The sequence below is a fragment of the Corythoichthys intestinalis genome, chromosome 9 (genome assembly GCF_030265065.1).
Source record: "Corythoichthys intestinalis isolate RoL2023-P3 chromosome 9, ASM3026506v1, whole genome shotgun sequence".
Lineage (NCBI taxonomy): Eukaryota > Metazoa > Chordata > Actinopteri > Syngnathiformes > Syngnathidae > Corythoichthys > Corythoichthys intestinalis.
Genome location: NC_080403.1, coordinates 2,314,233 through 2,335,289, shown reverse-complemented (window position 1 = coordinate 2,335,289; position 21,057 = coordinate 2,314,233). Strand labels below are relative to the sequence as shown.

The 21,057-nt window shown below is 39.3% G+C and overlaps 1 protein-coding gene across 5 annotated transcripts in view; it reads right to left on the bottom strand.

The window, feature by feature from the left end:
* pax7a (paired box 7a) overlaps positions 1–21,057 on the bottom strand; it is a 180,406-nt gene that overhangs the window by 113,796 nt on the left and 45,553 nt on the right. For all 5 annotated transcript variants that reach the window (XM_057846864.1, XM_057846866.1, XM_057846865.1 and 2 more), the window contains one exon: positions 7,307–7,506. In XM_057846864.1, coding sequence (XP_057702847.1) covers positions 7,307–7,506 — 200 coding nt within the window. The remainder of the gene's footprint in view (positions 1–7,306; positions 7,507–21,057) is intronic.

Sequence of the window (21,057 nt, the reverse complement as noted above, 5' to 3'; positions counted from 1 at the left end):
CAAATTTTTCTACTTCGAGTATTCATTTAATTATAGTGGCGATGTGATGGTTTGTTTTGAAAGTGTTTGCATTTAGTTTTATTGATTTGGTTGGATACTCTTCCCTCAGTGAACCTGACAGTGAATCTGACATAACTCCTTTAACATGGCTGAATCCAGCTGCTCCCTGTTACCACTAACATAAGTTTTTGTTTGCGCTAATATGTTTTTTAATGTATTCGTAATTCAGTGTATAGGTATACTGTATTTAGCCGTTTCTTTTGTGGGAATACGTGTTTGAACGGTTTGTTAAGAGCATTATAAAAATGTTAGCATTTTATAGCATTTAAGCTAGCGGACCTTTGCTATGCAAGTTAGCCAATTGTTCTTTTTCATACCTAGATCCTCATTTATTTGTTTTTTTATATCGATAGAGGTTAAACTCAGATATTCAATTTATTTTTAATTAAAAGTACAATCCTGCATAGTTTGAAGAAATACCTAGGAATTGTATTTTGTATTCGCATATAATGCTCTTTTGAAAGTGCGATCTTAACAAGCCTTTGTTTTACATCTAATAAAATTGATTCATTAACGCGTTAAATGTTCCTAATACGATTACTCGATTATTCGAACTAACTAGTTGATGGTTTGAAGTGCCTATGACAGCAAAAAGCATGTTTGCCGGCATGTTTGCTTGCTGTCAAGAGAGCGCTATATTCGGCTTATGCTCGTGTGGTTCTCCATATCGTACAGACTTCCAGCCCCCGCTGCCCTCTTCGTGTGCCCGGCAATATACCACTATCCTCGGGTTGGTCTCGTGCGCCCGATCTGTGAAGACAATCGACAACCCCACCGCCGTGTGATATGATCCCGGGTAGTTTTTTTGTGATTTTTCGCTTCAAAAGGCAAGAATAAGACTTGGAAACGCCGCTCTGTTCGGGTTAGCATATCGGCTAGCTGTCGTGCCTTCTGGTTTGTTGACACTCCCCACAGACTAACTCCAGTGGCATAAAATATTGTTCGGGAGGTCGACAGTTTTGACCATTATGGAGTAACTGTGCCATGTCGTACTTAATAAATGCATTTTTAATATTTCATATTCGATTTAGCACAAGACTGTTATTTGTCATGACCATACCATTTATTTAGCAATTGGGGGAAAATGCTTAAATAAAAACAATATCCAATATGTACACTGAAGTTGAGAGATTGAAACAATGACATTTTGCTGCTCTCTTCGTCGCATTTTCCTTGTTCTGAATAATTCCCCCTCAATGAGCTGGATTCTAAATCAGATGAAATCGTGACCCTGCCGACATCATCCTCCAGCTGGGGATGCTAGAGCACTATAATGACAGGCAGGGCTTAACGACAGATTAAAAGACTAATTTCTCATCATCTGCGCTTTGCCAAATTGTTGTATATAGTGGAATTGTCTCAAAACATGATTCCACTTCAATAATAATAATATTTAAGATTTTTTTTAATGCTGTCACAAGCACTTCAATCGACTTCTAAAATAATCAGCCCTAGTTTGAAGTGTATGTTTCATAGGGGCTTAGCAAATCAACTTTTCCTAAATATTTGTCGTAATTTTTACCAAATTTGAATTGTATGTACTGAACAGATGAATGACACTAAATTGTGAAAGCTTTGAGATTGCGTGTGGAGGTCACATGGCAGGGAAATTTAATGACTCGCCACAAAACACTCAAGTCTAATAAGACAATTCCTTGAGGCCAGAACAAACCTCTTGTGTGTGATGAAGGTCCACACCTTGAGGACTTTATGAAATATATGATGTACCGATGCAGTTCGACTCACATTATGTCCTTCATTGCATCATGGTTTTTTTTTTTTTTTTTTTTTTTACGATGAGTGATTTCCAGTATAGCAGCTGCTTCCCGCACACGGACAGACTGACACTCTCACGGCTAAAGCACGAAAACCAACAAACGCCGCCTCATGAAATTCAACGAGACGGACAAAGACATGTGTGCAAGCAGTTATTCCAACGGATGAACACTTAGCATACGCTAACACACTTGGAGGAGTTCAGACACAGTGTGAATGACTGTGGTAAGAGGAGAGGGCTGCCCCAGAAAGCCCCCCCAACTCCCAACCGGTGGCTGATTGATTAATGTTGTCGAGGCAAAGGGGTCCCTGGAGAGGATGAGGAGCCCCGTGTGATATGTGGAAGGTTTTACAAGCAGCGGCAAGCTTAAAAGTGATGGGATGAGATCCTGGCCAAAAGGCCGGAATGAGAAATCCATCAGGAATGCATCGACTTTCTCTCCTCTTCCCCCCAGACTTTGGGTGAACAGCTGCCGCTATAACTCTACTGTAAATATTTTCCCTCGCTGACACACAGCTGCGTGGCACCCAAGCAGGCAGCAGACAACTCACAGTTTTTTTTTTTTGTCCAGTTTGCACTACATTACTGAAAGCTGGTGATAAGCATGGGAATTTCTTTAAAAGCACTGTACAATAGAACCTATTAATATACCATCTCACAACAATGCGTTTGTAGGGATTAACGAGCCATCAAACTACATTGACATCCATAAAGAGAGAATTAGGATTCCACTATAAACAGCAAACATTAACCTCTAGTCAAAGCTTGTTAAACCATAAAATTACAGGAAAGGAAATTACAACTGTTGCAGTAGTCTGTCGAATCACTGACATCGAGCTCAATAATCTAGAACCTGCTGTCCAAAAAAATTCTTGAAAAATCAGCCTTCACTTGTCTGATTTTTCTGAGATATATTCATCAAAATGAACTATAAAAGGTCTAACAGATCTTATAGATCAATGATATTTCTTATTACATGATTTGTGGAAAGTAACGCATTAATTTTCCTTTGTTATATTTACTTGAGCAACTTTTTTAGAAGAAGGTACTTCTAAGAGTATATAAGAGTTATTTTTACTTGATTACCCTACTCTTATTCCGCTACTTTGGGCTAGATTTGTTACATTTTTCCTCTTTAAACTACATTTTAAATTTTACGTTATTTTCCTTGAGATGCCCACAGTGGCACTTATGACACGATGCAACAATAATCACATAACTCCGTTATACCATTCAGAAATAGCAATAGCATTGCTATTTCGGAAGTCATAAAATCGCACCGGCCTGCAAGGGCGTCCCCAGACAGGCCCCATTATTGATCTGCAGTGCCCCAGTATAAAATTTTCAGGGTGTTTTACGTCTACATAGCATAATCTACAAAATGTGTCGATTTAACTAGAACTACTAAGAGTGGATCAGTTGATACAAATCCCTTTTGTATCCAGAGAAGGGTCATCTGACCCTAATCAGCATATCTTTTGTTAACATTGAGGTCCTCATTAGTAATTCCAATTCACACTCGCACAACCACAGGGTTGGATTGCTATAATTAGCATCTTGAGTGATTTCAGGGCAGAGGTGCTTTGGCTTTGTTGGACAGCGGACCACTCAGGCAGGCAATCAGGCTGACAACGTTTTTACATTTTCCAAAAGCTGCACTTTGCCTCCGTACAAGGGAGAGTGTAATAAAAAACAAAACATTTTTTATGTCGTGACATATGACACTTCACCCTTTTCTAGTTGTTTTCTAGGCTAGGGGTTCGACGTTGTTTTCGAAGCACACCTTGGCAGCGACTCCACAGGAGTGTGTAGGGGGGTTGTCTGCTTGATTGCTTGTTTGATTGGTCTATTGTTTGACAAAGCCAAGTAGTCAATTTGGTATCAGGGTTATTTGACGTCTTTCTGGTCTTTCTGTACAGCCCCCAAAAAAACCTGGGACTATGGTCATATTACTCTGTTCACTCAATATACACAATATGTCTCCTTAATATGGTATTTTATGCAAGTAACTTTGGCTGTGATAGGCATTTGAGTTGAAACTTCCGGGAAGCATCTTCAGGAAATACGTTGCATTCAAGTGTGTTGGGAGATCTGAGTTCCAAAGTTGGAAAATCGTTCGTTGCAAAGTTGTAATGTGGGATAAAAACATGGTTGCTGCTACAAAAACGAGTAGCGTATTTTAATGCTCCAACGATACATCACAAGTTGAGGGACTGTTTGGCGCTTTTTATACTTACTCCTAGACGTGACGTTGTTTGGTCACCTATTCCCATGAATTGTGAATATAAATAGTTCAACTTTACTCAGTTAAGTGTGGTAAACTACTCTGGTCGCAAATTGAAGTAGCAGCTTAGCTGCCATCTTTTAGTAACAGGCTATGAATACAAGAACAATTAAATGTGATTTGAGTGAGAGGCTCTCACTCAAGAGCTTTGTCTAATATTGTGTTAATATGATATGTGGTATTCGAATTGTATCAATACAGATGCTATTTATTGCAATTTGTTTATAACACCAAAATGAATAGAATCAATCTGTATGAATTAATTGCCTATTTTTAGTATATACAGTGGGGCAAATAAGTATTTAGTCAACCACCAATTGTGCAAGCTCTCTTACTTGAAAAGATTAGAGAGGCCTGTAATTTTCAACATGGGTAAACCTCAACCATGAGAGACAGAATGTGGGAAAAAAAAACAGAAAATCACAGTTTGATTGTTAAAGAATTTATTTCCAAATTAGAGTGGAAAATAAGTATTTGGTCACCTACAAACAAGCAAGATTTCTGGCTGTCAAAGAGGTCTAACTTCCTCTAACGAGGTCTAACGAGGTTCCACTCGTTACCTGCATTAATGGCACTGGTTTTAACTCATTATCGGTATAAAAGACACCTGTCCACAACCTCAGTCACTCAGACTCCAAACTCCACTACGGCCAAGATCAAAGAGCTGTCGACGGACACCAGAGACAAAATTGTGGTCCTGCACCAGGCTGGGAAGACTGACTCTGCAATAGGTGAAACACTTGGTGTAAAGAAATCAACTGTTGGAGCAATTATTAGAAAATGGAAGACATACAAGACAACTGATACTCTCCCTCGATCTGGGGCTCCATGCAAGATCTCACCCCGTGACGTCAAAATGATAACAAGAACGGTGAGCAAAAATCCCAGAACCACACGGGGGGACCAAGTGAATGACCGACAGAGAACTGGGACCACAGTAACAAAGGATACTATCAGTAACACAATGCGCCGCCAGGGACTCCAATCCTGCACTGCTAGACGTGTCCCCCTGCTGAAGCCAGTACACGTCCAGGCCCGTCTGCGGTTCTATAGAGAGCATTTGGCTGATCCAGAAGAGGACTGGGAGAATGTGTTATGGTCAGATGAAACCAAAATGGAACTTTTTGGTAGAAACACAGGTTCTGATGTTTGGAGGAGAAAGAATACTGAATTGCATCCGAAGAACACCATACCCACTGTGAAGCATTGGGGTGGAAACATCATGCTTTGGGGCTGTTTTTCTGCAAAGGGACCCGGATGACTGATCTGTGTAAAGGAAAGAATGAATGGGGCCATGTATCCAGAGATTTTGAGTGAAAATCTCCTTCCATCAGCAAGGGCATTGAAGATGAGACACGGCTGGGTCTTTCAGCATGACAATGATCCACACAGCCAGGGCAACAAAGGAGTGGCTTCGTGGGAAGCATTTCAAGGTCCTGGAGTGGCCTCGCCAATCTCCAGATCTCAACCCCATACAAAATCTTTGGAGGGAGTTGAAAATCCGTGTTGCCCACTGACAGCCCCAAAACATCACTGCCCTGCTCATCAGTGCATGGAGGAATGGGCCTAAATACCAGCAACAGTGTGTGAAAAGCTTGTGAAGAGTTACAGAAAACGTTTGGCCTTCGTTATTGCCAACAAAGGGTACATAACAAAGTATTGAGATGAACTTTTGGTATTGACCAAATACTTAGTTTCCACCAGGATTTGCAAATAAATTCTTTAAAAATCAAACAATGTGATTTTCTGTTTTTTTTTTTCCTCATTCTGTCTCTCATGGTTGAGGTTTACCCATGTTGACAATTACAGGCCTCTCTAATATTTTCAAGTGGGAGAACCTGCACAATTAGTGGTTGACTAAATACTTATTTGCCCCACTGTAACCTCTAACAATTTTGTATGTGTGCTCATCATAAATTCCAGCTGTTTTACAAGCATTTTATTTGCTTGCTTGTTTTTTTATTTTTAAGTGACTCAAACAGCATTAAATTTTCAAATAGATATTAGACAGTTATTTGCTTGCAGCATGGCGGAATGAGAGAGGTAAGCTAGATAATCCACCCAGGCAACAGAAACCACTTTTAGGTCACAACTTGTTTCACAATCAGCTGAGAAACACTGATTAATTACATAACAGTTACAGTGCTATATCTCTATTTCTGTCTAGACAAAGTAGAGCAGCAGAGTGGAGGAAGAGGTGAAGGAGAGATGATGAGCATGAGCAGAGGTGAACTGACTATCAAGAAGGGATGTCCCAATTTTGAATTTTTTTTTTTTTTTTTACAGAAACGTGTATTTCGGTCAAGTGACTTTGGTCACACAGGAAGGGGGATAATAAATTAAATTGAATTATATTATAGATCGTTTAAAGTGCTATTTCTGACTTTTTGTGCTAAAAAAAATTAAATTAAATTAAAATAAAATAAAATAACTGCTGTGCCCTATAATTGTATTAGGTCACGTGATGCCCCTGACAACCTATTCAATCATATTTAAAGCACTGTAAGAAAAAATAGCTATTTCACATCGAGCAACATCATCAACATTACTCGAAGGCACGGATTTCAACCTCTCTCCCAGTTTTTTTAGACCACGGAAAACTGGAGATATGATCATTTTAATTTCATGGTAGGAATACGGTTCATCCACTAAAAGGGCACTCATGCCGTTTGGACAGGTGATGTTTCATTTCTGTAGATTCTTCGAGTGACCTAGTACAGTCATGTAAAAGGTTTAAAGTACAGTAAAACAATAATAACAGTTCATATAGATGCTATTGTACTAAAAAATATATACCATTGTTTAAAAAAAGATCAGACACTATAAGCAGTTACTCATTACCTGAGCATTCTTTTAACCGAATACTTTTTTACTTGTACTTGAGTACATTTTTTGGATGACTGCTTTTGCTTTAACTAAGTTTTAAGTAATATTGTTTTGAAGTAACGCTACTCAAACAAAACAAGAAATGTGCTGTAAAATGCTAAGTTATCATTTTTATGAATCGTTAAGGTCTGGGAGAGAGGTAATATAATTGCATACTATTAATAAAAATCTAATTTTATTTCAAACAATTTACATAGACAAAGTGAAATAGTGTGATACAACTATGGTGTTCAAATGGATTCCAGAAAGTGTAGAACATTCAACCATTGTATAAAGAAACAAACATAATTGGACTCTACCTGCACCCTGGCTTCTGTCAGTTTGGTCCTCTGGGCCAGCTCCTCCCGGGTGTAAATGTCCGGGTAATGCGTCCTCTCAAAGGCTTTCTCCAGTTCCTCCAGCTGCTCGGCGGTGAAGGTAGTGCGGCTACGCCTTTGCTTGCGTTTCAGTGGCAAGTCGGGCTCCGAATCCACGTCCGAGCCGTCATCTGTGCGGCTACCTGGAGAAAACAATACAAGAATCTTTGGTATCATCCAGATATGTGGGAAAACGCAAACATTTCAATTCAAAGTATGCAAAACCTCTTTAAGCGATGACTTTTAAACTTTTTAATGGTATACTTACTGGTATATATTCATATGCGGGAAAGGAGCACTTTTAAACCATTTATTGAATGGACATAGACTTCATAATGATACTGACAGGTCATATTCGACCTTCACTGCACCACGCCTTCAAGTAGGGGACCATCCTACAATTCACTTCAGTTATTCGCAGTCGGTCGCAGCGACACATGCAGCGGATTTAGGTTGAAAAATTATGAAAGCTGCATAAAAACAGGAAGGTTTGTCTCAGGAGTGATTTGTTTGAGGATTCAAAGTAATTATTGTATTTTATGTTTTTTCACAAGAATTTTCAATGTAAAAAGCTGTTTGTTGTAAGGTTGCCGCCACAATGTCTAACAGACTAGTCATTCTTCGACATATTTACGTAAAGTAAATGCTAACTGCCCAGATTTTTGCTCTTTTAACAAAGAATCGAGACTGTTTTACGTTCATATCTATAAAGAATTCGGGGATTTAAACATTTATTCGCAAGAATTTTCAACATAAAAAGCTCTTTGTTTTAAGGCTGCCGCCACATTGACTAATAGACTAGCATTGTACATATTTACGTAAAATAAATTGATCTTCATGTGTTTTATAAATTGTCAAGTGTTTAAAAATTGCAAATTGCCAAATTATTTAGCTCACCCCAAAAATTTGCCTGATCAGTTTTTGCAGTAAGCTGTGATATAGCTGTATCGCATTAATAATCAGTGGTGGAACGTAACAAAGTAGAAGTACTTTGTTACTATACGTAAGTATTTTTTTTTGTATCTGCACTTTACTGAAGTACAAATGTAAAGTGGTACTTTTTACTATATTTTACAGCCCGTATCTGTACTTTTTACGCCACTATTTTTGCAAATTGTTGCCTGCGTTACATGTTACTTTTGTTGGTTTTCTTTTTTACTCATTGTGAAATGATAGCTTCATTTTCATGCCTCAGGCGCAATCAATTAGCCCCGTGCATCTATACCACAGGTGTCAAACCGATTCCAGAAAGGGCCAAGTGGGTGCTGGATTTTGTTCCAACCGATACAACGCAGAGAGTTTAACCAATGAACTTCCTGCTGAAACAAGCAGCACCTGACAAAGTTTAACTGATAACACATGTAAAAGATCTAATTGGTGAAAAGGTGTCCTTTTCATTGGTTGGAAAGCAAACCTGCACCCAGTGACTAGGCCGTTTCTGGAATCGGTTTGACACCTGTGATCTATACCGTAATTGAGCACTAGAGGCAACAACACAGGTACAAGCAAGACGTGGCAGAAAAACAAGATATTGATCAATAAAAAACAAGAGTGAGAGCAGCTCGCCTTCAGATGGGTGCAGCACACTCTTGTACAATAGTTGGCAATATGCGCCTGATAGTTGCTTACAATCTGCCATTGAGCTACATTCTTTAACTTGTTAAGCTTATGTTTACAGTGCAGTCAATTTTATTGCTTGCTTTTTAGATTCTGCACAGTTTTTAATACAACTGAGATGTCAATGAATTTTCTGGTTCTTTCTTTGAATATTGACTCAGATCTCTGTATGTACGTACGTATTTATGTATATAAATAAATTTATACAGTCATTGACGAATTTATTGGCACTCCTGGAATTTTTTTCGGAAAATACACAGTTTTCAGTATGAATGTGTTTGTTGTTTGGATTTGCATTAGAAAAACACAAAAAAGCGGAAGAGAAAAGCCAAAATGTACACAATTTTACACAGAATGCAAAAAAAAAAATGGGCTGGACAAAATTGTTGGAACCCTCAACTCAATATTTGGTTGAGCATCCTTTAGAAGAAATAGTAAAACAATCGTTTCCTATAACCATCAACAAGTTTTGTGCACCTCTCAGATGGAATTTTGGACCATTCTTGTTTTGCGAACTCCAGGTCTCCCAGATTTGAAGGGTGCCTTCTTGAAACAGCAATTTTGAGATCTCTCCATAGGCGTTCAATGGCATTTAGATCTGGACACATCGATGGCCACTTCAGAATTCTCCAGCGATTTGTCTCCAACCATTTCTTGGTGCTATTTGAGGTATGTTTAGGGTCATTGTCCTGTTGGATCACCCATGACCTCTGAGGCAGACCCAGTTTTCTGACAACCCATCCTTCATTGCAGCACAAAATAATTTGATGGTCTCCAGATTTCATGACACCTTGAGCAAAACTAACCCAAAACATCATTGGACCTCCACCATGTTTGACTATAGGTGCTGTGTTCTTTTCTTTGTAGGCCTCATTCTTTTTTCTGGCACTGGGTGCCTTGACAGAGTGCAAGGAGTCATGAAATATTGAGACTATCAGAATGTTTTGGGCCGGAATGTGGGGTGTCGTGTCAAAAAAACGGGTCTGCGTCAGAGGTCATGGGTGTTCCAACAGGACAAAGACCCAAAAACATACCATAAACGGCACCAAGAAACGGTTGGAGACAAAGCGCTGGAGAATTCTGAGGTGGCCATCGATGAGTCCGGATCTAAATCATATTGAACACTATGGTGAGATCTCAAAATTGCTGTTGCAAGAAGGCACCCTTCAAATCTGAGAGGCCTGGAACAGTTCGCAAATGAAGAGTGGTCCAAAATTCCATCTGAGAGGTGCACGAAACTTGTTGATGGTTATCGGAAGGGATTTTCTGTTATTTCTTCCAAATGATGTGCAACTAAATATTGAGGTGAGGGTGCCAACAATTTTGTCCAGCCTATTTTTTGAGTTTTGTCTAAAATTGTGTCAATTTTGACTTTTTTCCTCGGCTGTTTTGTGTTTTTCCAATGCACATCCAAGAAATAAACACATTCATATCGAAAATATTTGTAATTGCATTAATTTCTGTCAGAAATGCTGTATTTTCTGGAAAAATTCCAGGGGTGGCAATAATTTCGTCCATGACTGTATACGGATATTTCATTTTTGCATTGGGAGAAAATACTTTCACTTGTAAATTTTAAAGCGGGTACTTTTGTACTTTTACTTGAGTTTTTTTTTTTTTTTTTCATAGATACTTGGACTTTACTTAAGTAAAAAAAAAAAGTGAGTGTTTCATCAACCACTGGTTATAATACAGTTATCTGAACAATGGCTAATTTCTTGATACACTGATTTTAGTACGTTCGAGTTTAAATTATGTCAAATGTCAAAGTCACCCTTCGTTTTCACTGTATGTGCCCCTCGAAGGGAGAAAAAAAATCCGCCCACTCGATATGTGGATTTTTCACCTATTGTGGGTGGGTCTGGAATTTATCCCCCACGATAAATGGGGGTTCACTGTATACAGCTGTGAGAATATTATCTTAATCTGTGAATATTTATTTGATATAGCAGAGGGTCTGATACACAATCCTGCCTCCGAGAGTGGGGGCCCCCGGAGGAAGTTAAGGCGGAGTGCCGGAGCAGAAGAGGGGGCGTAGCTGGGGAGTGGGGTTAATCTGCGCGGGCCACCTTGCTGCTCCTCGCCTCTGCTTGGCCCAGGGCACACTGCTTAGACACAGCCGCAGAGTGCGTGTTAACACGCCGCACAATATCGCGGCAAAGCCATTCAGCCCGATGCTTGTGTTTGCGTCTGCTGTCATTAAGTGAATTAGAACACATTTTACACGACTTTTGAGGCATTCAGCTAAGCCGAGGTTTCGCTCGAGGAACGGAGATACGGCACAAAGAGGCACAATCCGGGCCCGTCAGGGACGTTTTTTGACAGAAAAACGCGCATTACCATTGCACATTACCATTATAACTGAATTTAGAAAATTGCATCATTTTCACCTCCTCTGCATGTCTATTCAGACTACATGGCCCCTTTCATTTCATGTCACAAAATTCTTATTTTCATAATTTCCTCATTGAGACAGTGACAAGGCGGCGCTGACGTGCCAGTGTTGCTGCGGGCCTTGTTGGATTGCATCACGCGCAGTCCAGAAAAGTGTGGGAGAGGGAAAATAAAAGGGAAGATGTGCAAGAGGAGCCACCGGATTCCCGCTCGTGACACCATTCGGCTTTAAATCGAAGGCGGAGTGGTCACCTAGCTCCTTCCTAACTCATTCTCATTCGTTCATCTGCTCTGTGGCAGCATCTTTCGGCATAAGTGGACAAAAGAATACTCAGACGTAGCCTACGAATAACAACTGTGAGAACAAAAGAGCAACAGAGCTGGCAGAGTCTCAAGGCCGGCTCCAGAGTTTAATTAAACAAGGAATTAGGGGATTATATGGAGACTATCATCACAGGCCACTCCACCAACATTTTTTTTGTCTCCCCTGAGCTCGCGCTCGACGATTCTCTGCGGATTACAACGTGGCCGCCGGACATGAGGCCGCATTCATTAAATCAATTCTTCAGTCTTATCCGTTTTAATAAAGATTGATTCTTGGAACGCGCGCCGCCCTTGAACATACAAAAGTTGAATATGTACATACAGCGCGTATCCTTTTGTTGGTTTTCATGAGGATGCGTACATCCTTCGGGTCGCTAAGTTGCCGTGAGGACACTTGAGACCGGCCTCGGATCACTTTCCAAAGTCACCCTCAGCGTCCTACCGGGAGGAGACGCCGTCCACGCGGACTCGAGGGGGCTTCCAGAAACAACCACGAGTCCCCTTACACCATCTTCTTTTTCTTCGTCCTTTCCGAGACTTTGCGGCGAACCTGGTGCGGCCTCCCGTGTCACATTCAGCCTGCCACCGGGCTAATGACTGATAACCCTAGACAGCTGATAGCGTGTACTACGGCTCTCCATTAAGCCCTTCAGAGCCAACACATCTGCTCTTAAACATGAAGCACAGCCAGAAGGTCAACAGGCCTGCCTGTAATGAGCACGGAGGAACTGGAACATGCTACACACCCACGCATACATGTATGCAGGAAGAGCCCAGCTGGGACTGCATGTGAATGCAAGCAGGGGCGCTGCCAGGGATTTTGGGCCACATGAAAAGATATCACTTTGGGCCCCACCACCAGTGCCAGGGGACACACTCACATTTAGAGTATCAACTACGTAATTTCCTGCATTCTGGTGAATCTTTACACACTAATTTGTGCATTTTCTGCGATGAAAATACATTTATGTAAACATACAGCGTATAGAGCAATAATGAATACACTGATATAATCTAAAAGAAATGTACCGAAGGCCATCTTTTACAATCTCAATATATACTTATTAGAAATATTCTCAAAGCAAATACCATACTGAATGACTTAGAATAAATGTTTTAACTTAACTATACTACAGGAAACATTAACCACAATTAAAACAACACCATCTTTAGAATGATATAACAAACAAAGCGAGCAGCAGATTTTTTTTGGACCTTGTATACTTATTGTAACAAGTGTATTGATCTAATGTAGCCATACATTTAACAGGTGTCACTCAGGGCCGGCCCAGCCTATACGCAGACTATGCAGCTGCTTAGGGCCCCTGACCACTAGGGGGCCCCCAATCTGGCAATTGTTTAATTTATATTCTATTTTGTTTACTACAATTTGCTTTATTTGACTTTTGTGAGTTTTGATACTTGATTACAAGCTTAAAAAAATAAAAGTTCTTCCTTAACTTCTTTCTTTCCTCTTTTAGAAAAAGGTTTGGCGCTATCTACTGTAAGTACTGACAATCATTTGGGGTGAGAAGTTTGAAGTATGCAGTGCAACAAAATCTGATTATACAATAATAATAATATACAAAATATGGACGTATGGCTTGGATTGCATGTATGGGTTTCTCAGTACACTGTGACGAAATGGTGGGCCAATAATATGGGCCCCTTTGCATTATTTTGCTTAGTGCCCCCAAATGGCCCTGGTGTCACTGCATGATCCATGGTCCCTTGCTCAGCCTTACTCACCAAGAGTCCAGCGCCGAGCCTTCTTGCTAGCAAAGTAACTGATCAAATCATTAAAGTCTAGCTTCCTAGCCAACTGACTTTCAATGGACAGCATGGCAAGACTAGAAAGCCTGTCCTGACACATAGGGGACCTTAAATAGTTCTTTGAGTTTTAGCTTACTGAAAGCTCTCTCGCCACCTGCAACCGTTACGGGGAGTGTGCAAAATATACGTAAAGCGATGCACACTTCTCCGAAAATGCTTTGCAGCTGCATCTTACAAATTGCATTCAGGAGACCAAGAGAGGACAACTGTTTTACTATGAAGAGCTTGCTAAGGGTTTGCCTGCTGTTCTGATTAAATGTAAGCTAAAAGTGGAGCAAACACTAGCTAGCAAACAATTACAGTACTTCATTATGGAGTAGGCTTAGCCCCATCTGGAAACTCGCGATCTCCACTATATGCTACAGCTCCGAAGCGGGGTCCCTTGTTAACAAACTTAATTCACTTGATGACAAACTAAATTCAATAAATTCTTGACAAACTGGATTCAAGCTGAACAAAAAAATGCCGTCATTATTTGGAATTCATGTTTTTGAATAGGTGAATGTCGCTCACTGAGCAACAGCCGGGAAAATCCTGTTTTTTCAAGGCGTGAGCTAGGACCTCACTTCGGAGCTTTGTAATAGACATCGCGAGGTTCCAGATGGGGCTAAAGTTCTAATTTTCTTTGTGGGCCACATCAGGGCACGGGCCCTTAGAAAGCATATCACTTTTCACCCCTATACGGCGCCCCTGAATGCAAGAATTGTATTCTGAGCAAAGACCAGACTCCATATAGTTTTGCACTTCAGTGAAACAAAACATCCATGGCCCCACAAATTCTTCTTTCAAAATTTGGTTGGGCAGGTTTGTCCAACAAAAGCTTGGAAATGAGTATGGTTTGTCTCTAGCAGTAAAACATTTGCAACAACACGATTTTGTCGGTAGGACTGAGTGCTTTTTTGTGAGCTAAAATCTCAAAATATTGCTAATTTGGCATGTTTGAAAAATACCCCACAAAAAAATACAGTGGTACCTCTACCTATGAATTGAATTTGTTCCAGGACCTGTTTTGTGATTCGAAATGGTCGTACGTCGAGCGGAACTTTCGTTTAAGAAAGCATTATAATTCGATTAATTCGTTCCATAGCCCAAAAACCTAGGCTAAACCCTTCATAAATACTGGTGCTACAAATAGCAAAACAAATCAATTTTAAATACAATTCAGAATAATAATAAAGGTAGCCCCTGGGTTACGAGCGAGTTCCATTCCTACACCGGCAAGCCGAATTTCCATGAATCGGAATTAACCCTTTAAGTACCCCTAAATTTCAAAAAAATTATCCAAGAACATTTATTATAAGTCACTGTACTGTCCGCGCCAAGACGTTTGAGTCCTAGATAGACAGCGAGCTAAGCTGCATCTTTCCCCTCTCTCTCACTCTCTTGCGACTGGAGGGATTTAAGCATTTATTCACAAGAATTTCAACGGAAAAAGCTCTTTGTTTACATATGGCGGCCACTAATTTGCTTACTGACTAGCATCATAGTTCGCAATATTTATGTAAAATAAATGCTAACTGCACGTTTTTTTTGGGGGGGGGGGGGGTTTGCTTTTAACCAAGAATCGGAACTGTTTTACGTCCATATCTATAAAGAATCAGGGATTTAAGCATTTATTCACAAGAATTTTCAACGGAAAAAGCTCTTTGTCTGTGATATGGCGGCTGCTAAATTGCTAACTGACTAGCATCATGGTTCGCAATATTTACGTAAAATAAATGATAACTGCACTTTTTTTTTTTTTTTGCTTTTAACCAAGAATCGGAACTGTTTTATGTCCATATCTATAAAGAATCAGGGATTTAAGCATTTATTCGCAAGAATTTTCAACGTGAAAAGCTCTTTGTCTGTGATATGGCGGCTGATAAATTGCTTACTGACCACCATCATAGTTCGCAATATTTTCGTAAAATAAATGCTAACTGCACTTTTTTTTCTTTTTTTGCCCTCTACAAGAAACAAAAAGAAAACACTCAAGTTCTGCATATATCCTCCAAAAATTAAACTCTTTCCACCGGCTATGAATGTACTCAAAAGTTTGAAGTCACAACTTGTGGTCACGACTGTCTCCCTCCAGTACTTTACATGAGGACATATAATTAGCATTGCCATAGCCCTTGTTCAGATTGCAGTATTTCTTTAACCAGTTCACAAAATTTCAGAAAAACAGCAATTTGTGGAGGTGACAGCAACGGATTGGCTAGTACATAGTAAGACATGAACATGAGCTGGCTGCTATTACTACAGGATGTCTGCAGGCTCAACCAATCCCTTTCTGTGTGCATAGCAGCTAATGATAACATTTAAAAGTCATTCCTTTTTGGGTTGATACCCTCCCCAACGCGCCAGTGGTATTAATCACATAAACGAGCAAACAACACTCCCACAGGGGTGTCGAGACCCATTCGTTAATGGTCCGCGCTGCAACAAAAAGGTACATACTGATTAGACTTTGGCATAATACCACCGCTCTAAGGGTTCATGGGATATTGATAAACCTCTCGCGTCTCTCGTTACTTACATAAAGTCCAATTAGAATCTAATTATGCGCAATCCAGGAGGCACGATTACTGTGGTGTACTCTTCTCCAGGGGGGCCCGTAAGGTTTACCCCGCCCCCTCAAACATTGATTCAAATCCTGGTCAGTGCTTTGTTTGGTTAAGTGTTGATTAAGATGGAGAATGAGGTGAAGCTATACTGAATTCAGAGTGACAGCAGGGAGGAATGAAATGGTGTACTGTCTTATATGAAGTGTGATAGAGCTTTTACATCTGGTTATTTAATAAAAAAGTAGAAAATCCATTGCAATTAAACTAAGCATTGACTTAAAATTCTATTGAATATTGTCAAAGAAAGTTATTTATACAGTACATAAAATTGTCCAACTTTTTGAACCCAGGACTCTTCATTCCAAGTAAAATAATCAAACAGTTGTTGACTAAGTAAATGTTCCTACATTGCATTTTGGGAAAACACAGACACGTTTCTGTTTTGCTTCCTGTTTCCAGTAAGAAACGTTAATCAAAGCCTTTTTAGAAATCATTTCCAGAACTTCGTGCAAAGTAAAATGAGGTCGTCGATGTACTTAATTAGGATTCCTCCGGACAAAAGAATTGTACAGAAATAAGCTCTAACGGCATTAATTTAAGAACACGTTTGAACTCTTTTTGTCAGACCGGGCTTGCTAGTTCAGATAGTTGAAGGTGAGCTTGATTCACACTCCAGATAGGTCTTCCTCACCCGCAATTCCTCCAACTCCAACTTATCAGAAAGACCTATCTGTATGATGTACTGCAGTTCCTTAACGGTGTCAAACAAAACAGAACTTTGTCTTTGTAAAGACTTTTTTTTTTTCTATACTCTTACATTTGCTCTCCTTCGCTTGTGCAGGTGTAGAGCTCATGTGCACTTCATCTTCCTGCAAGAACTATGACTTGTCAAAAGAACATCTATCAGAAAAATCTGGTTCTAAAACTGGTTCTGGGCGGAACCTAACCTTATTTGATGGTTTGCCGTGTCGAAGACATCTGATTAGATCAGAGGTGTTAAACTCATCTTTGTCATTATGGTTTCCTTCCGAGGGCTGTTATGTCTGTTATGAATTGACCATGATTTTGAAAGTTGATGAATCGATTAGATACATTGTTGACCTAAAGTTCAAAATTCTATATTTTTCAGCATCTTAACAGCAATTAGTCCCTTATAATTTTCAATGTTTTTTTTTAAATAGTGGGAAAGATAAATTTTCTTTTTTAATTTTGTTTTTGTAATTAAAAAGCAAAAAGCCGTGAATATTTTTGTATTCATTTTATTTTATTTATTTTTGTTTATTTACATAAAGAATATATAATAGAGGAAAAGGTAACTCTTCATTTTCTATTCATTTTTTTATTAACCAGAAAATGAATATCCTGTACATATTCATTTATTTTAATATATATATATATATATATATATATATATATATATATATATATATATATATATATATATATATATATATATATATATAGTATATGAAAATGTTTATTTATTTATTTAAATAAAAGTAGATAACTAAATGAAAGCAGTAAATATTCTCAGATTTCTGAATCTTTCGATGAGGAGTACACATTATTATTTGTATTTAATTTTTTTTGCAGGCCACACAAAATGATGTGGCAGCCCATATCTGGCCCCCAAGCATTGAGTTTGACACCTGAAGTAGTTTTGTAACTTGAAAATTCTGTAAGTAGAGACACGTTTTTCATGAATATACTCTAATCCAGGGGTTTTCAACCCAGTCCTCAAGGCACACTGTGGGTCCTGGTTTTTGTTCCAGCCGATCCAGCAGAGACAGTTGAACCAATGAGGCTTCTGCTAAAACAAGCCACACCTGACTGCAATCAACTGATTGCACTTGTAAAACACCAGATTGGGGAAAAAGTGTTGTCATCTTGTTTGGTAAGAATGAAATCCTGCACCCACAGTGTGCCTTAGTGGAATAGGTTGGGAACCCCTGCTCTAATCCATTCCAAGCCCCCAAAAATTTAGACATAAATCTTTTATAATGCATAAAATGCATCAACACATTTAACAAATATATGTAACAATTAGATTATTGCACAATAAGCATAAAAAAACAAGAACAGAGTAAGGAATAAAAGTTAATACTCCCATAAAAAGCTGTCGGAACACAAGGGGAAAATGAAGATGACGAGGGTAAACACATACGGTACACATACAGTAGAGGTCCCTCTTAGCCAATTGGATACAATGAATGCTCGGTAATAGCCAATGGCAGCGCAGCTAGAAGAAGAATACGTTCAGTAAACTCTGGGAGCTGCGAGTACCAGCCATACTGTAATTTTGCCTTTCGTATCCTGAAATTCCTTTCGTAACAAGAGGCAATATTTTCCCGTTGAGGCGGATCTCAACTTAAAAACTCTGCAAGTTGAAGCATTTGTCAGTAGAGGTACAGTGGTATGAAAAAGTATCTGAACCTTTTGGAATTTCTCACATTTCTGCATATAATCCCCATCAAATGTGATCTGAGCTTTGTCAAAATCATACAGATGAAAAAACTGTCTGCTTTAACTAAAACCACCCAAACATTTATAGTTTTTCATGTTTTCATGAGGAAAGTATGCAAACAATGACAGAAGGGGGAAAAAAAGGAAGTGAACCATCACATTTAATATTTTGCCCCCCCCCCCTTTGGCAGCAGTCCATTCTTCTCTACAAAACTGCTATTGTTCAGTCAGATTCCTGGGATGTCTGGCATGAATCGCTGTCTTTAGGTCATACCTCAGCATCTCAATGGGGTTCAAGTCTGGACTTTAACTTGGCCACTGCAGAAAGTATATTTTGTTCTTATGAAACCATTCGAAAGTTGATTTATTTCTGTGTTTTGGATGTAGTTGCAGTATCCATCCTCTTTTTTGCTACGTGAGGCAGCAAAACAGCCCCAAATCATGATGCTCCCTCCACCATGCTTCACGGTTAGGATGAGATGTTGATGTTGGTGAGCTGTTCCATTTTTCCTCCGCACATGACGTTGTGTGTTACTCCCAAACAATTCAACTTTGGTTTTATCAGTCCACAAAATATTTTGCCAAAACTTCTGTGGATTGTCCAAGTGCCTTTTGCGAACATTAAACGAGCAACAATGTTTTTTTTAGACAGCAGTGGCCTCCACCGTGGTGTCCTCCCATGAACACCATTCTTGGCCATAGTTTTACATATAGTTGATGTGTGCACAGAGATATTGGAATGTGCCAGTGATTTCTCTAAGTCTTAAGCTGAAACTCGAGGGTTCTTTTTTACCTCTCTGAGTATTGTACGCTGAACTCTTGGCCTCATCTTTGGTGGACCGCTACTCCATGATGCACATCAGACAATGCTTCTCTTCAAGATAATTCTTACCAGGTGTGTGTTTTATAGAGGGCATGGCCGCTTTAAACCACTTATCAGTGATTGGGCACACACCTGACTTAAATTGTTTGGTAAAATTGGTTTCAATTGCTCTTTAACTCTCCTCAGGCAGAGGGTTCACTTACTTATTTTTCCCCCTTCTGTCATTGTTTGCATACTATCGTCATTAAAATATGAGAACCTATAAATTTTTGGGTGGTTTTAGTTAAAGCAGACACTGTTTTTACATCTGTGTGATTTTGACAAAGATTAGATCACATTTGATGGGGATTTTATGCAGAAATGTGAGAAATTCCAAAAGGTTCAGATCCTTTTTCATTTCACTGTACCATTGTACTTGGGATCCTGATTTTAATTTACCACCACTGACTAGATTAGAGGTGAAGTGCAGTTCCTTGAACATAAATAAAAACCTTGCAAGAACCTGAGGTTACTTATGCAACTTGGGGATGGCGTGGCTCAGTGGTAGAGTAGTTATCCCCCTAACCCAGAGGTTGTGGGTTCAATTCTCTGCCCTGATGAACTCACCTAAGAATCCTAGAGCAAGATACTGAACCCCCACATTGCTCCTGGTGTTGCGTCACCAGTAGGTGGATGCAAATGTAGTGTAACGGGCCTTGAAAGGTGGAAAAGCGCTAAACAAGTATAACAACATTAACAATTTTTGGTCAGGTGAGGCTGTTAAAAGTTGTTCCATATAACCGCCTAGTTCAGATTGCTCCCATACAAAGCAAACCAAGTTTAAATTTGTTTTGGCAATTTGAAAATGACTATTCATGATAATTTATTATTTATTAAAATAGCCCAAAATCGAGAAACAGAATATTTTAAAAGTGTTCCACAACTAACAAGTACTTTTGATCAAAATTCTACATTTGCTGTTTGGCTAATCTAAAATTGGCATTTATAATAATAATTGAGCAGCTCCTTAATTAGATCCAAAACCCTCGCAGAGGAAAAAAGGAACTAGTTTGATTAAAACAGACCAGAGTTCCAGCTGATTTTGATGGAATTCACCTATTACAATGACCCCATTTGATCACTTCTCATTTGCTTATTAAGACCAAAAGAGCCTCACTAAGAGGGAAACGCATTACACTCTGATTAGAACAGACCAAAGGGTGCTTGTGTGAAAGCACTCCAAATGTTACAGCTTCCTCACTCAGAATGCACCTTTTGTTGTTTTAACAGCTATGATGAAAAGCAAAAATATGGTTCGAGTAGCCAAATTAGACATGGAAACAAACTACACTTTTATATAAACGGACCAAATACACTTTTTTGTTGTTTTAAAACTTCTATAATGTAATATAAGATCAATTTCACTGTACAATACAAACAGTATTTTTGCTTTGATCCCTTTGTCGGATTTTCAAGGCGCACCTATAATTACAGCATGGCTTCGATCGTGGAGAGATGAGAGAACAAAAGCAAGGGAAACTTTACATTTACAGACGCTGCCAAGTGCTTCATCTCAAATTCACATGGCTGAAAACACTCAGGTGACTTGAAGTTTTGTTCTGAGACCCCCAATTTGGCCAAATTTCAAAATTGTCCTATATGCTTGTGTGATACACCATTGGAAAGCTTAAAATGTCAATGTTCTGGGGGAA